A 15,706-nucleotide genomic window follows, 5' to 3' on the forward strand; every position below is an offset into this window, starting at 1 on the left:
ATTTTATCGGCTATGCTCATGAATCTTGGGATCGATTTGGCCGCATAGGAACCACCTGAAGCTGGAAACTGTGGACTCGTTCATCGGCCTTTCACACCGTCGGTCTTCAAATGCTGTCACTGCCACCGCTAAAGTTTTGGTGGTCAAAGGTCGAAGTCAGAAGCATCAATCTGTATCTGGATTTAATCTAAATTTAATCCTCCATAAAAATCTAAACAACTTCATTTGGAAATACTTGGTTTCCTTTGGAGAGTGATTTATTCTACTAAAACATGTTCTGTGGAATAAAACAAAGTCTACTAAACTTCAGCATCATGAAACTTAACTATTCATGTCAGTTGAGTCACAGTATTAAATTTAAGGGAATAAACATGGCGGACATGTAACACGCTGCGAGAAAAGTTGGTACTCAACTGTGAAGCTGGAAGAAAAGATCTGGAATTATGGGAAATGTCGTCCAAACCCTGAAATGTCTGACTGGCCCTTTAGCAGCACTTTTTTTTACCAATTCTCCTCCTTTTACCGAGCAGATGTTGGATTTAATATTAAGACCTCCAGCTGAACTGATAAAGTCAGAGAAATTATTTTCTGTTGCTGGTCATTTAGACACTTTTCAGACAGAATTGTTTGTTTTTGTCTTTTCTTTTTAGACTAAACAAGATTTAATGGAGAAAAAAAGAAGGCATAAAGCCAAATCACTTGAAACTAAAGATTTATGGACTTAAATCAGAGGGGGAAAGGAAAATGGCTGCTCAGGATCTGGTCTCCGTTCTGGTGGTTAATCCTGCGATCAATGCAGAGCGGACAAAGTAAACACTGACGGCTCAATGCAGTCCAGGAATAGCGTCTATGCTGCAGTTATTTCTGCACTGACCTGAACTAAAATCTTCCAAACACACAGGAGAAATGAGTTTGATGAAAGTCTGAAATCTGACTGAAGTTAGTGTTTAATGAGTAATCTGCTTCCCTGATCCTCCCTGCAGCCCAAACACAGTTAATCCTAAACAGTCAGAGGTAAAATCAGAGAAGCTGCTCCCGAGTCAACGGAAAAGAGACTCGAGAGAAAAAGCATCTTTAATTTCGCCCTCATTAGTTCCTTTCGTATTCTTCAGTGTGTGAAATGGATGAGAAATAATTTACAGAGTGTCTGGTTAATTAACTGCCAAAAGGCTTATCGACATCCACCATTAAAGACCAAAACATCTGATGTTTATGTCCCGCGATTATTCTGAAAGCGTCCTGAATCTGTCAGGTGACTTTATTTTATCTCCCAAGAAAAAAAAAAGGTGATCCAAAACATCATTTTAATAAAAGCTGAAATTCCAGAAGGAGCTCAGAAATGAACACTAATTTTAATGGTGCAGTTTTATGAATATTAGCGATATATCTGTTTTAAAAGCATCATATTATCTCTGCAGTAGCAGAGAAAGGAAACAGTATTTGGGAGACAAAAATTATTACACTGAGAAGATTAAAATACAATTCAATGATTTACTGCATCAGTTCAACAGGACCTGAGGAGCCAGCACTAACATTTAAAGGAGCAAAGAAGATGAAGATGATCTTTTTCTCTCATCCTGTCAGCGCTCAGCAGCAGCTGGTTCCTTCGTGACATTTGTAGAAATCCCTGTGAAGCACGTTTAGAGTTACTGTGGGGCATGTTTGACTTTCAGCGGGGGGCTGAAGGTAACCTCCAGGAGAGGAAGACTCAAGGAGCTGACAGCGTCTGCTCACTTCAACATTGTAAATACTAAACATACAGTCTAAAAGTCAGATTGGATTGAAATCTATGGGAAAATGTTCCCACTTCTGCCTTGATTTATTAGCTCATGTTTTTAAATTGTTGTCCTGCAAGGCCAAACACATTGAGACCAAAATTACATATTTTACATTTTCTGGCAGGTTTTTGTTTCTGTTCATAGTTACAACCCAACAATTGATTACGGGTAGAAACACTTATCGTTCCCTCTCAAATTTATAGATAAATTACCCAACAGCCCATTGGACACATTTAGTTTTCAATTAATTAAAAAAGCTTAACTTCTGAATTTTACCAAAATAATTAATGAGAACATTTATTTTAATAAGCAAACAGTAAAGCTACAAGGTCTTATGAGGTCATTCTGTCTGATATATTTATTTTCAGCTTTGTTTTTGTGGCAGGTGTCTTCCACACAGAGCCTGTAGACACCCAGTCCGACATTAAGACACGATGGGATGTATCTTCAAGATGACAAGCTGCTGTTCACACTTGCTTCTGTGCACTGCCCCCCCCCAATGTGATGAGAGCTCCAGTTACAGACAGACAGTCCTCTGCTTCTTCTAAATGTGGTCGCATGTCTCCGCCTCCTTCTGATGGCCTTAAGTTTAGTACGAGCAGGACGCGCGTTAACTCGTAAATGAAACAGACAAACCAGAAAATTTCCCTCAAGGTGGCTGCCTGTCGCTAATCAGGGCATGAAACGTTAATGGATGTAAATGATGTAGTCCTTTTTGTCTTTGTCCAAAAGTAACACAATCTCTTCCCCTTATGATAACAACGTCAGTGTTTTTATACAAACAAACTTTCAGTGGGTCTGTTTATGGGATGGTGTGCCTCAGGGCTTGACTCTTGGACCATTTTTATTGTCTGATTCAAACTCCTCACTAAATTATATTATTTATGCAGTTAATACATCTTGTTATGATGAAGACTCAGCGCTATGTCTCTAATTTCATTTCAGTGATGCATTGTGGGAAGAGAGTAAAATAACAGAATAGATTGAAGTGTATTACAGTACAGTGCAGTTTCAATGAATTCAGTGTTAATTCTAATCAGATCTCAACACATGGGTTCATCTTTACAATATGTCTGCGTTGGAAAAAAAAAACACTGAGAGAAAACTGGGTTTTTGTGCGTTTGAAGGTGACACTGGAATTATTGCACCTTCTCACGACACATTCCCAAAAAAGTAATGTTGAAGCTGTTCCTACATTTGTCTTGAGATTGAGCCAGTTAATCCAACCAAGGTGCCTTAGAGGTGACCGAGCAGGTGGTCCTAAAGTCCAGGATGAACCATGAAGGTCGTGACACATCGACACACCGAGTTACACCCACAAACGCACACACAACAGCACCTTCTTTCTCCAAATCGTCATTATAACACCACATATACTGATGAAACTGTTCGAGTATGAATCCCAGGACGTCGTCCCTGCTGAGCAGCTTTGATTAAGTAGTCAGTGACAGCTCTTAACGGGACAGAAGCCATGTAAAAATAGTGCTTGAGGATCATCGCCTGTCGCTGCTGACATCTTCTTATTACCACCGGAGGATCCTGTGCCATATTTAAGCGTTGAGCAGCGATCGATAATGCAACTTGATTGACATTTGAATAGTGACATTGCCAAGTTTGGAGCGTCCGGTTTGCTTCAGCTGCACTTTCATCCTGATAAAAGGGGCCTCAACCTCCTGCTGGTCTTCACTTAGAGGCCTGACGGCAGCGTTGGCTCAGAACTGAACTGCCCCTCTCCAACATTGTCTTTTCTTTATAGGCGCCTGTTTGATCGGACTCGTCGTCTGTCTTTTGATTCACAGCTGGTAGGTTGGACACCAAATTGTCTTGGGGAAAAAAAAAAAAAACTCCTTTAAACATTTTGACTGTTTCTGTTGTCTCCTTTTTCTTGAGGTATCAGCATGAGCAGCGACGCTGAGATGGCCCAGTACGGGCCGGCGGCCGTTTTCCTCCGCAAACCTGAGAAAGAGCGAGTGGAGGCCCAGAACCGGCCTTTCGACGCCCGGACGGCCTGCTTCGTGCCCGACCCCAAGGAGCTGTACATCAAAGGGATTATCCAGAAGAAGGAAGGTGGCCAAGTCGTCGTGAAGACTGAAGCTGAGGAGGTGAATATCAGTCAGACTTACTAACAGCCCGCTGATTAGAGTTGGATTTGTTGGATTCATAAATGCCATTTTCCTTTTTTTCTTTATTGTTCAGACTGTAACAGTGAAGGAGGAGGACTGCCATCCCATGAATCCTCCAAAGTACGACAAGATCGAGGACATGGCCATGATGACCCACCTCAACGAGCCCTCCGTGCTGTTTAACCTCAAAGATCGTTACGCAGCCTGGATGATTTATGTATGTGATGACTGAGGCGTTTCTGTCGGACCGATGCTCTCTTATTAACCTCGCTCTGTATATTCTCTTCCTGTAGACGTACTCCGGGCTCTTCTGCGTCACCGTCAACCCGTACAAATGGCTGCCGGTCTACGACCCGCAGGTCGTCTCGGCCTACAGAGGCAAAAAACGCATGGAGGCCCCACCGCACATTTTCTCTGTGTCTGATAACGCATATCAAAATATGCTCACAGGTAAGAAACTTCGTCTTCTTTTGACCCTCAGCTAGATAACAAAACAGAACAATGGTGGCCAAACAAGCTGAACCTGAACAGGAATGAATGTAAATATTATTATGTGAAGCTGTACAACATTAAAAAAAAGACATTAAACACTCTAGAAATAATAACAGGAAAGTAAGAATAATAAATCAAGACAGAAGTCTGATCTATTTAAATGTACAACAGAAGTAGTTTTATAATTATGTAAATAAGATCAGAAGAGAAGGCCAGACGGGTTCAGCAGACATATTTGTTATTGTTTTGTTTTCCATTCAAATGTTGTATCAGTCAGGTCAGTTAATTATTTAAAGAAAAAACTGCACTTGAGGCAGCAGTGGCTGCCAAAACACAACTGCAATATAATCAAACTTTAAAGCCCCTAAAAATGAATTGGTATCATTTATCACCAATAAATAATAAAGTCAAAATATAAAATGACTCAGTTGCACCAAACAGAATGAATCACCAAAGCTGAGTCATGTTTGTTTGTCACCAACAGATCGGGAGAACCAGTCTGTCCTGATCACGTAAGTCTGAGACACGTGAACTAAAAATGTGTTTAGAATTCAAACAATCAAAGATGCAAATTGATTTTTGTTGTTGTCTTCTGTTGCTCTGCTGAAAGCGGAGAATCTGGGGCGGGAAAGACCGTCAACACCAAACGTGTCATCCAGTACTTTGCGACAATCGCAGTGGCTGGTGGCGACAAGAAGGACCACTCATCTGGGAAGATGCAGGTGGTTTGAAAAACAAATGTATGAATTGTCCGTGCAGAAGATTAAAGTCGTGGGTATTCTGATAACTGCGCCTCCCTTTTTCAGGGGACGCTGGAAGATCAAATCATCTCAGCAAACCCTTTGCTGGAGGCTTTTGGGAACGCCAAGACTGTGAGGAATGACAACTCCTCCAGATTTGTGAGTACGAGCTTGGCGAGCGGAAAAATATAAAATGTTTGTCGTTATAACTTAACATTTTGCCCGATTTTTTTAATTTCCCAGGGCAAATTCATCAGAATTCACTTCGGAACGACGGGGAAACTGGCCTCTGCTGACATTGAAACCTGTGAGTTCGTCTTCCCACATCAGTCACGTCCGTTATAGTATCAGCTATAGTATAGCTATCAAAAGTCAATTTGTTGGTACATTTTTGGTAGACTTGCTGGAAAAGTCAAGAGTGACGTTCCAGCTGGCTGAGGAGAGGAGCTACCACATCTTCTACCAGATCATGACCGGACACAAACCGGAGCTCATCGGTACAGTCAAACCATCATACCTGACTTTGGACGGTTTAGTTTCAGGCAGTTCTTAAGTAATTGGATGTTTCTCTCCATAGAAATGCTTCTCATAACTACAAACCCGTACGACTTCCCCATGATAAGCCAGGGCCAGATCTCTGTGGCCAGCATCGACGACAAAGAGGAGCTGTTGGCAACAGACGTGAGTTTTAACCCTTTTAGAGCAACATTGCAACAACATTTTAATCTGCTTTGTGTTTTTCCTTTGAAAGTCATCATTTCAAATGTTTCCACATATTCAGAATCTGCACAAACTCAGATAAATATACGTCTCTCATAAAACAGATTTAGTTCTTTATTTTCCTGAAGCAGAATAACCAAAAAAAGTTCCTCTCGTGTGTTCGGGTCGTGTCTGTCTTTATCTGATCAGGAGTTCTGCTCATTAATGATGAAAAACAGCTCTTTATTTCTGTCGACACAATAAACTCAGAAACATACAGGACTGATCCAGAGACACTCTGATTGGCTGTGACATCACCCACCGGAGCCAATAGGAGTGTCCGACAAAGAGACGTGACTCTGGACGTTAATCCCATTTACCTTCTTTAACCTACCAGACTGCCACTGATATCTTGGGCTTCACCAACGAAGAGAAAGTCTCCATCTACAAGCTGACCGGCGCTGTGATGCATTATGGGAACATGAAGTTCAAGCAGAAACAGCGGGAGGAGCAGGCGGAGCCAGACGGCACCGAGGGTGAGACGTTTCACCGACCGGTCTGTTTGTTTTTCAGCAACGATTTGAAGCTGAAATGAAGAAACGTGTCCGTGTTCGTCTCTCAGTCGCAGACAAAGTGGCGTTCCTCATGAGCCTGAACTCCGCCGACCTGCTGAAAGGCCTCTGCTACCCCAGAGTCAAAGTGGGGAACGAATATGTGACCAAGGGCCAGACGGTCCCCCAGGTACCTTTTAACTTGGTTAGCATCATTCCAACAGAAAACATAAAAGTGATCTGAACTTTTACAAACACAAGAGAAGAAGAACAGCAGCAAAATACGGAAAAGGTGTTATTCTTTTTAACTTTGTTCACGGCAAAAATGTCACCCGTCATGGATGAGATTAGGACGGATGGACTTTTCATGACATAAAAAATAATATTTTGTGCTTGTGGCGGATAAAATCTCCTGATCAGGTCACCAATGCAGTCGGTGCTCTGGCCAAGTCCGTCTATGAGAAGATGTTCTTGTGGATGGTCATAAGAATCAATGAGATGTTGGACACGAAGCAGCCCAGACAGTTTTTCATCGGAGTGTTGGACATCGCCGGATTCGAAATATTCGACGTGAGTTCTGACTTTTCTTCCCTTTCTGTTGATGTTTTTTGTTGTTGTTGTTGCCTCTCTCTCTTTCTGTTGTTTTTATGTGGATTTGTTGTAAAGTTATTGTTAATCGTCGTCTCAGTTCAACAGCATGGAGCAACTCTGCATCAACTTCACCAACGAGAAGCTGCAACAGTTTTTCAACCACCACATGTTTGTGTTGGAGCAAGAAGAGTACAAAAAGGAAGGGATAGACTGGGAGTTCATCGACTTCGGCATGGACCTGGCCGCCTGCATCGAGCTCATTGAAAAGGTACGATTAATCTACAGTCTAATAATTGGCTTCATTACAAACACAGTATTTCACATGTGGCTGTGATACGATCAACAGCCAATGGGCATCTTCTCCATCCTGGAAGAGGAGTGTATGTTCCCCAAGGCTTCAGACACTTCCTTTAAGAATAAACTCTACGACCAACATCTCGGAAAGACGAACGCTTTCCAGAAGCCGAAGATCGTCAAAGGGAGGCCCGAGGCTCACTTCTCTCTGGTGCACTACGCCGGCACCGTGGACTACAACATCACTGGCTGGCTGGAGAAGAACAAGGATCCGCTGAACGAGTCCGTGGTCCAGCTTTACCAGAAGTCATCCATGAAACTTCTGGCCTACTTGTACGCATCGTTTTCTGGCACCGAAGCAGGTACGACGTTTACAAAGAGCCAGAGCGATCTCCATCAATGGCAGGAACTCAAATCTAATTTGCGTTGGGTCTTATTTGCGCCGTAGAATCAGGTGGTGACGCTGGAGGTGGAAAAGCTGGAAAGAAAGGTGGAAAGAAGAAGGGCGGCTCCTTCCAGACAGTGTCTGCTGTTTTCAGGGTACAAAAGAAAAGAGATTTTATCCACGATTTCCACGAGTCGTCGGCTGGATCATTTTCACCTCTGATGAGCTGTCTCAACTGACATCCTTAAAATCAGCAAATGTTTATTCGTTTACAGGAAAATCTGGGAAAACTCATGACGAACTTGAGGAGCACCCATCCTCACTTTGTGCGCTGTCTGATTCCAAACGAGATCAAAACACCAGGTGCAGTGACTATTTATCTCCAAAGACACAAGCTAAATGAAACTAAATACGCTTCCTGTCTGCAGGTATCATGGACAATCACCTGGTCATCCACCAGCTACGCTGTAACGGCGTGCTGGAGGGAATCCGGATTTGTAGGAAAGGATTCCCCAGCAGGATCCTTTATGCTGACTTCAAGCAGCGGTCAGGATTAAACAACTAAACTGTGAAATCATCATCATTTACAGCTGTCCAGATTGTGATATATTCTTCATCCAAATGTGAACAGGTACAGAATCCTGAACGCCAGCGCCATCCCCGAGGGACAGTTCATTGACGGAAAGAAAGCCTCTGAGAAGCTTCTCGGTTCAATCGACGTTGACCACACGCAGTACCGGTTTGGGGCCACAAAGGTTTGTGTCCTGACTGTTTTTTTGTTTTTTTTTTGGTGTGTGTGTGTGTGTGTTTTTGTAGCTTTGAGAATTCACTTTGGAAAGAACAGATTGATTTTGACGGATCTTGTTTTAGGTGTTCTTCAAAGCTGGTCTACTCGGCACTCTGGAGGAGCTGCGAGATGAAAAACTAGCTTCTCTGGTGACGCAGACTCAAGCACTTTGTCGTGGTTATCTGATGAGGAAAGAATTCTCCAAACTAATTGCTCAAAGGTAAAATCTGCACCAAATGTGGGTTTGGTTCATTAAGGTCATTCAGCCAGCTCTAACACCTCTGGTTCTGTGTCCGACAGAGATTGCGTCTGGATTCTGCAGTACAACCTGCGCTCATTTATGAATGTGAAACACTGGCCATGGATGAAGCTGTTCTTCAAGATAAAGCCGCTCCTCAAGAGTGCAGAGACCGAAAAGGAGATGGCGACCATGAAAGAGGACTTCATCAAGTGTAAGGACGATCTGACAAAGTCAGAGGCCAAGAGGAAAGAGCTCGAAGAGAAGATGGTTTCTCTGCTGCAGGAGAAAAATAACCTGCTGCTGCAAGTTCAAGCTGTGAGTATCAGAGAAGTCACTGATGTCAGTCAGAGTAAAGTCCAAAAGATCACAACAGCTGTTGGTCTCTTTTTCTCAGGACTCAGAAAATCTCTGTGATGCAGAGGAGAGATGTGAAGGCTTGATCAAAAGCAAAATCCAGCTGGAGGCCAAACTCAAAGAGGTGACAGAGAGACTGGAGGACGAGGAGGAGATGAACGCAGAGTTGACCGCCAAGAAGCGGAAGCTGGAAGACGAATGCTCCGAGCTCAAGAAAGATATTGATGACCTGGAGATCACTCTGGCTAAAGTGGAGAAGGAGAAACACGCCACGGAAAACAAGGTTTGTGATTTGCCTTGGTGGGTTGACTCGTTTGTCTCAAAAACAATTTAACATTTAATTGGAGTAATATATAAAGCCTCAAAAGAAGAGCTTAGTTTTGGTGTGGACGCTTTGGCCATGTGGGAATGTAGATGCAGGTTATGTATGTTGAATGAGGCATGAAACCGTTCTTGTTTCCTCCTCCTCCAATCTGGCACATTTCCTACTCCAGGTGAAAAATCTGTTGGAGGAGTTGGCTGGTCAGGACGAGAACATCGGTAAACTGACCAAGGAGAAAAAAGCTCTTCAAGAGGCTCATCAACAGACGCTGGATGATCTTCAAGCAGAGGAAGACAAAGTCAACTCTCTGACCAAAGCCAAGTCGAAGCTCGAACAACAAGTGGATGATGTGAGTTGCAGACAAAGACGTTCTCCATCTCTGATTTTCTCCGAAACACTAAAATTAACTCTGTGCTGCTCGTTTTCAAGCTTGAGGGTTCACTGGAGCAAGAAAAGAAGATCCGCATGGACTTGGAAAGAGCCAAGAGGAAGCTGGAGGGAGATGTGAAGCTCACACAGGAGTCCCTGATGGATCTGGAAAATGACAAGCAGCAATCTGAGGAGAGGATTAAGAAGTAAGATGACGTTGATGATGGGAAACATGTTAATGATGGATTCAACTGACTGCACCTTTTTTTTCCTCCCAGAAAAGAATTTGAAAACAACCAGCTGCTCAGCAACATCGCAGACGAGCAGGCGATTAATAACCAGCTCCAAAAGAAGATGAAGGAACTCCATGTAACGACGCTCAGAACAAAGTCAACATTGATCAGATTTGTTCCGACCCTCATCACTGTATCTTTTGTTTTCTGCGTTTAGGCCCGTATCGAAGAACTGGAGGAAGAGGTCGAGGCCGAGCGTGCGGTCCGGGCCAAGATCGAGAAGCAGAGGTCCGACCTCACCAGGGAGATCGAGGAGATCAGCGAGAGGCTGGATGAGGCCGGAGGAGCCACCGCCACACAGATCGAGATGAACAAGAAGCGTGAAGCCGAGTTCCTCAAACTGCGCCGCGACCTGGAGGAGTCCACGCTGCACCATGAGGCCACGACCGCCGCGCTGCGCAAGAAGCAGGCGGACAGCATGGCCGAGCTGGGAGAGCAGATCGACAACCTCCAGAGAATCAAACAGAAACTGGAGAAGGAGAAGAGTGAAATGAAGATGGAGATCGACGATTTGTCCAGCAACATGGAGACAGTGGCAAAAACTAAGGTGGGATTTATGAGCCAGAAATGAAGAATTCAACATCCGAAAACTCACTTAACTTAGCTTGAATGTCAAATCCGTGTTTTGTTTTGTTTTGTTTTCTACACATAGGTCAATCTGGAGAAGATGTGTCGTTCCCTTGAAGATCAGCTGATGGAGCTGAGGACCAAGAATGAGGAAAACACACGACAAATCTCCGATCTCACCAATCAGAGAGCCCGTTTTCAAACTGAGAATGGTACCCCATCGCTCTTTTACAGTTCAGGTCATTGTGTTAAAGGGTTTTAATTAAAACGTGGCTTCTTGTTTTGCTCTTCAAAGCTGAAGTTTCACGTCAAATGGAAGAAAGGGAGAGTCTCATCTCCCAGCTGACGAGAGGAAAGCAGGGATTCACGACGCAGATCGACGAGCTGAAGAGGCTGATCGATGAAGAATCAAAGGTAATCAAAGCTCACACCGACCAACACCATTACGCCTCCGGTCATCTTCGTGGTGTCTCATTAATCTGAGTCCCCGTAGGCGAAGAACGCCCTGGCTCACAGCCTTCAGTCGGCTCGCCACGACTGCGATCTCCTCCGCGAGCAGTACGAGGAGGAGCAGGAGGCCAAAGCAGAGCTGCAGCGGAGTTTGTCAAAGGCGAACACCGAGGTGGCTCTCTGGAGGAACAAGTACGAGACGGACGCCATCCAGCGCACCGAAGAGCTGGAGGAGGCAAAGTAACTACAATTTCAGATTTGGATTCACAACAAATCTGGGCCATTATTTCCTGTTTAATAACACTCTGACAACAAAAATAACAACAGCAGAAAATTCTGATCCTGCCTTTGTTCGATTTGTCTTTATATGAGCAGCAATCCTTCCTGTTGTGTTACAATGTAGATAACACTTCTTGACTGCCTCTTCACTCTTCAAAGGAAAAAATTGGCCCAGCGCCTCCAAGAGGCCGAAGAACAAATCGAAGCAGTGAATTCAAAATGTGCATCACTGGAGAAAACTAAACAGCGACTCCAGAGTGAAATGGAAGATATCATGGTGGACGTGGAAAAGTCCAACAACTTAGCTGCCACTCTTGACAAAAAGCAGAGAAACTTTGACAAGGTATTTCCTTTGACAATCTTCCTCAATAACACACAAAATGTAAGAGTTTCATCATCAGCCACTAATTTTACATTTCAGATTCTCGCCGAGTGGAAGCAGAAGTATGAGGAGTCTCAGGCCGAGCTTGAAGGCGCGCAGAAAGAATCCCGATCCCTGAGCACCGAGCTCTTCAAACTGAAGAATTCCTACGAAGAAGCTCTCGACCATCTGGAGACGATGAAGAGGGAAAATAAAAACCTGCAACGTGAGTGAAATCTAAAAAAAGAAGCTTTTACGTCACTTCTTCCAAAGCCTCACTGATGTGTCATGTTTTTGAAACGCAGAGGAGATCTCAGACCTGACGGAGCAACTCGGAGAGACTGGAAAGACAATTCATGAGCTGGAGAAATTCAAGAAGCAGGTGGAGACAGAAAAATACGACATGCAGACTGCACTGGAGGAAGCTGAGGTACCGTTTGTTCAAACTAGCAGAGCAGTAAAAAGCTCACTGAGATGATATTAACCCATAAACCTGAACCGGGTTTCAGGCTTCGCTGGAACAAGAAGAGTCCAAGATCTTGCGTGTGCAGTTGGACCTGAACCAGGTGAAGGCTGAAGTGGACAGAAAAGTGGCGGAGAAGGACGAGGAGATCGACCAGATGAAGAGGAACCACCAGCGGGTGATGGAGTCCATGCAGGCCACGCTGGACGCCGAGGTCCGGAGCAGGAACGACGCCCTGAGGGTGAAGAAGAAGATGGAGGGAGACCTGAACGAGATGGAGATCCAGCTGAGTCACGCCAACAGGCAGGCGGCCGAGGCCCAGAAACAGCTGAGGAACATTCAGGGGCAACTCAAGGTGCAATTAATAAGATGAACAATCAGCCAGTGTGTGTTTCCTGCAGCGTAATTATTTCAGGTTACAACTTTCAGGGTAAATCAGCAGAGCTTAACCAACTAAACTCCTTCTTCAGGATGCGCAAATCCACTTGGATGACTCCGTTAGAGGGCAGGATGATATGAAGGAGCAGGTCGCCATGATGGAGCGCAGAACGGCCTTGATGCAGGCCGAGATCGAGGAGCTTCGGGCCGTCGTGGAGCAAACAGAGAGGAGCCGCAAAATGGCTGAACAGGAGCTGGTGGACGCCAGCGAACGCGCCGGACTTCTTCATTCTCAGGTAGGAGGACCTGCTGAGCACCGGCTTATTTATACTTCAGTTCTAAGGAGTTCTAAAGAACCGCTTCATCTCTGGCAGAACACCAGTCTCCTGAACACCAAAAAGAAACTCGAGGTGGATGCGACTCAACTACACGGTGAGATAGATGAAGCTGTTCAGGAGGCCAGGAACGCCGAGGAGAAGGCGAAGAAAGCCATTACTGATGTAAGGAACTCATTCTGCTTCACACAGACTTCAGGAAGTACAACAAAAATAATAAGATATCCACTCTATTGTTGCGGCACCTCAAGGCCGCCATGATGGCGGAGGAGCTGAGGAAGGAGCAGGACACCAGCGCTCACCTGGAGAGGATGAAGAAGAACCTGGAGGTGACGGTGAAGGATCTGCAGCACCGATTGGACGAGGCTGAAAACTTGGCCATGAAGGGCGGGAAGAAACAGCTGCAGAAACTGGAGGCCAGAGTGAGTAAGGAGGGGGCGGAGCTACTGGCTGACTGACAGACTGTAAAACCCAATCAGAACACAGTGAAGAGCGGCATCCCTCCAAATATGGTTTCATCCAGTTTCTAAAAACCAAGATGTCTGACGGACAAATTACAAACTCTAATTTTTGTTTCTCAAAATTGGAGTTGAATGATAAATATCTTCCATTTTTACTCTTTTGTTTGGACTGAACTCGGATCTTGTTTTCAGGTCCGCGAGCTGGAAAATGAGCTGGAAGCTGAGCAGAAGCGTTCTACTGAGGCGATCAAGGGAGTCCGTAAATATGAAAGGAAGGTCAAAGAATTATCTTATCAGGTAAATCAGGCTTCTTTATGTTTGCAGTCTCTTAAAACCTCCTGCACCTGTGAACAATACTGTCCGATTAAAAGTCTTTAAAGACCTCGTCCTTTGTTTCTCGACGTCTCTCAGTCGGAGGAAGACAAGAAGAACAACGTCCGGCTGCAGGACCTGGTGGATAAACTCCAGATCAAAATGAAGGCCTACAAACGGCACGCAGAGGAGGCTGTGAGTGGATCATCGTCAATCAGCGGGTAGATAATAAAAAGTCGGACCAATGCACTGACCCCGGGTTGACTTGCAGGAGGAGCAGTCTAACGTGCACATGGCCAGATTCAGGAAGGCCCAGCACGAGCTGGAGGAGGCCGAAGAACGAGCCGACGTGGCCGAAGCTCTGGCCAACAAGATGCGAGCAAAGAGCCGTGAAATCGGGACGAAGGTGCTGAGTTCATATTTGATATAAACTCTAAATCATGAACTTTAAATAGAAGCTGAACTATTGTTCCTTTTGTTGGTACGACTAGAACTCCATAAAACAAACGATCAGACTTATTGGCTCATAAATAAAATGACAAATGAATCAACTCTGCGTTCACTCGTTTCCAGGCACAGGAGGGACAGGCCGAGTGACCGAACGAGGAGGAAGACTTCCCGTCCCGTCTGAAGGCTGGCGAGCATAAATGTGCATGACAATCATAGATACGTAACAGTTTATAGTGTGTTAGAATAAATCAGATCATCATCAGCAGTCAGCTGCATCATAAATCCAGCAGGACACACAACAGAATAATTACATTTCATTAAAACTCCTCCAACACCTCGGAGCTAAATGGAAGAAGAATAATTCCATTTTAATTGAGGACAAATAAAAAGAATAAAAGATCTTCCTCATTGTTTTTGAAGGCTCATACTTTCTGATTAAAGATGAATTTTAAATTTGTATATTTGTTATTTCAGATTTATCTGTGTAGTAACACTGACGGTTCTTTATCAAAGCTCATTCCTTCAACCCTAACCCCGTCCTGATCGTTTCAGTTATTCCACATTCGCAGAAAGTCAAGGTTAATAAAAGCCCAATCAGCAGCTCATTTCTGCTCCGAGTCCCATCAGCCAAGCTCCTCATTATATTTGGAATCTGTACGAGGACGAGAGGTTTTCATCATTTAATCATCCTCACTCGTCCAGTAACACGAGGCTTGTTTTATTTTTACGGTCCGACGTGGAGACACGAGCAGGCAGACAACCTTTAAAAGTGGGTTTGAAGAGGATTGATTATTTTCCTTTTAAAGGATTACTGCAGGCAGCTGCTATGGAAATAAAGGCCATCACAGCCTGAGTGGGCGGCGGCGGCCCAGAGGAAAAGTCCATCGTTGTTCTGGAGTCGGTTGGGTTTGTGTCTGTGACGTCACGGCGGCGTCTTCGCCTGCAGCTTTAAGGTTTCTCTCTGATCACACATTTGATAACGTTTTTCCTCTCAAAGTGCTTTTTAAATCAAATAACAGAGTTAAATGCGAACCTTTTAAATCGTCACATAAAAACCTGATCGTGTTTTATTTGGGGGTAATATCTTATTTCTGATGTGGCGGTTCATTACGAGCTTTAAAATGAACAGCATGGTCAGTCTGACAGGGTGAAGTTTTTATTTTCTGTTCTGCATTGTCCTTCAGCTACAACCTGAGAAAGATAATGTTTTAATTTGAATTTATTTTGGGGACATTAACACGCTGATGTTGTGAGAATGTAATTAAAATGTGACAGGACTGAACCAGAGCAGGAAGCGTTTCCCCGACCACAGAGGGACGACCTTTGACCCTCATCACTGTAAATGCCGCCGACGGTTCTTAAAATAGCCAAATGTTTAGAAAAAGCCTCGGGGAGATTGATTGTAAACTAATTATAAGGCATTCTCGCTCTTTCAACACCTTCAGGTGAAACCGAGACGTGACAGAAACTTCCAAATCCGGCAGCCGTGGAGTTCTTTTCTTTTAGATCTGAGAACAAAGAGCCGTCAGTCTCTGCTTGTTTCCTCGTCCTCTTCAGTCGGAAAGATGAAGAAAGCCTGTAACGTGAGCTCTTTTCTGCGATTGTGCTCTGTGGTGAGGCAGCCAGTGCTT

At 44.3% G+C, this 15,706-nt stretch overlaps 1 protein-coding gene across 1 annotated transcript; it reads left to right on the plus strand.

Annotated features, from left to right (window-relative positions):
- Window positions 1-3,676: 3,676 nt before the first annotated feature.
- On the plus strand, window positions 3,677-14,055 carry LOC115047199 (myosin heavy chain, fast skeletal muscle-like). Its single transcript, XM_029507990.1, has 38 exons — window positions 3,677-3,880; window positions 3,975-4,118; window positions 4,195-4,351; window positions 4,878-4,905; window positions 5,004-5,115; window positions 5,200-5,292; window positions 5,377-5,440; window positions 5,532-5,630; window positions 5,711-5,814; window positions 6,230-6,368; window positions 6,455-6,573; window positions 6,804-6,953; window positions 7,072-7,242; window positions 7,321-7,630; window positions 7,717-7,808; window positions 7,929-8,016; window positions 8,082-8,199; window positions 8,285-8,408; window positions 8,524-8,660; window positions 8,741-8,996; window positions 9,076-9,318; window positions 9,530-9,706; window positions 9,787-9,932; window positions 10,005-10,095; window positions 10,177-10,566; window positions 10,672-10,798; window positions 10,882-11,000; window positions 11,080-11,276; window positions 11,475-11,658; window positions 11,737-11,902; window positions 11,982-12,106; window positions 12,186-12,494; window positions 12,610-12,813; window positions 12,892-13,017; window positions 13,104-13,274; window positions 13,506-13,610; window positions 13,725-13,820; window positions 13,897-14,055. The coding sequence occupies exons 1-38, from the start codon at window positions 3,677-3,679 to the stop codon at window positions 14,053-14,055; spliced, it is 5,844 nt and encodes a 1,947-aa protein (XP_029363850.1).
- Window positions 14,056-15,706: the final 1,651 nt, after the last annotated feature.

Source organism: Echeneis naucrates, chromosome 8 (genome assembly GCF_900963305.1).
Source record: "Echeneis naucrates chromosome 8, fEcheNa1.1, whole genome shotgun sequence".
Lineage (NCBI taxonomy): Eukaryota > Metazoa > Chordata > Actinopteri > Carangiformes > Echeneidae > Echeneis > Echeneis naucrates.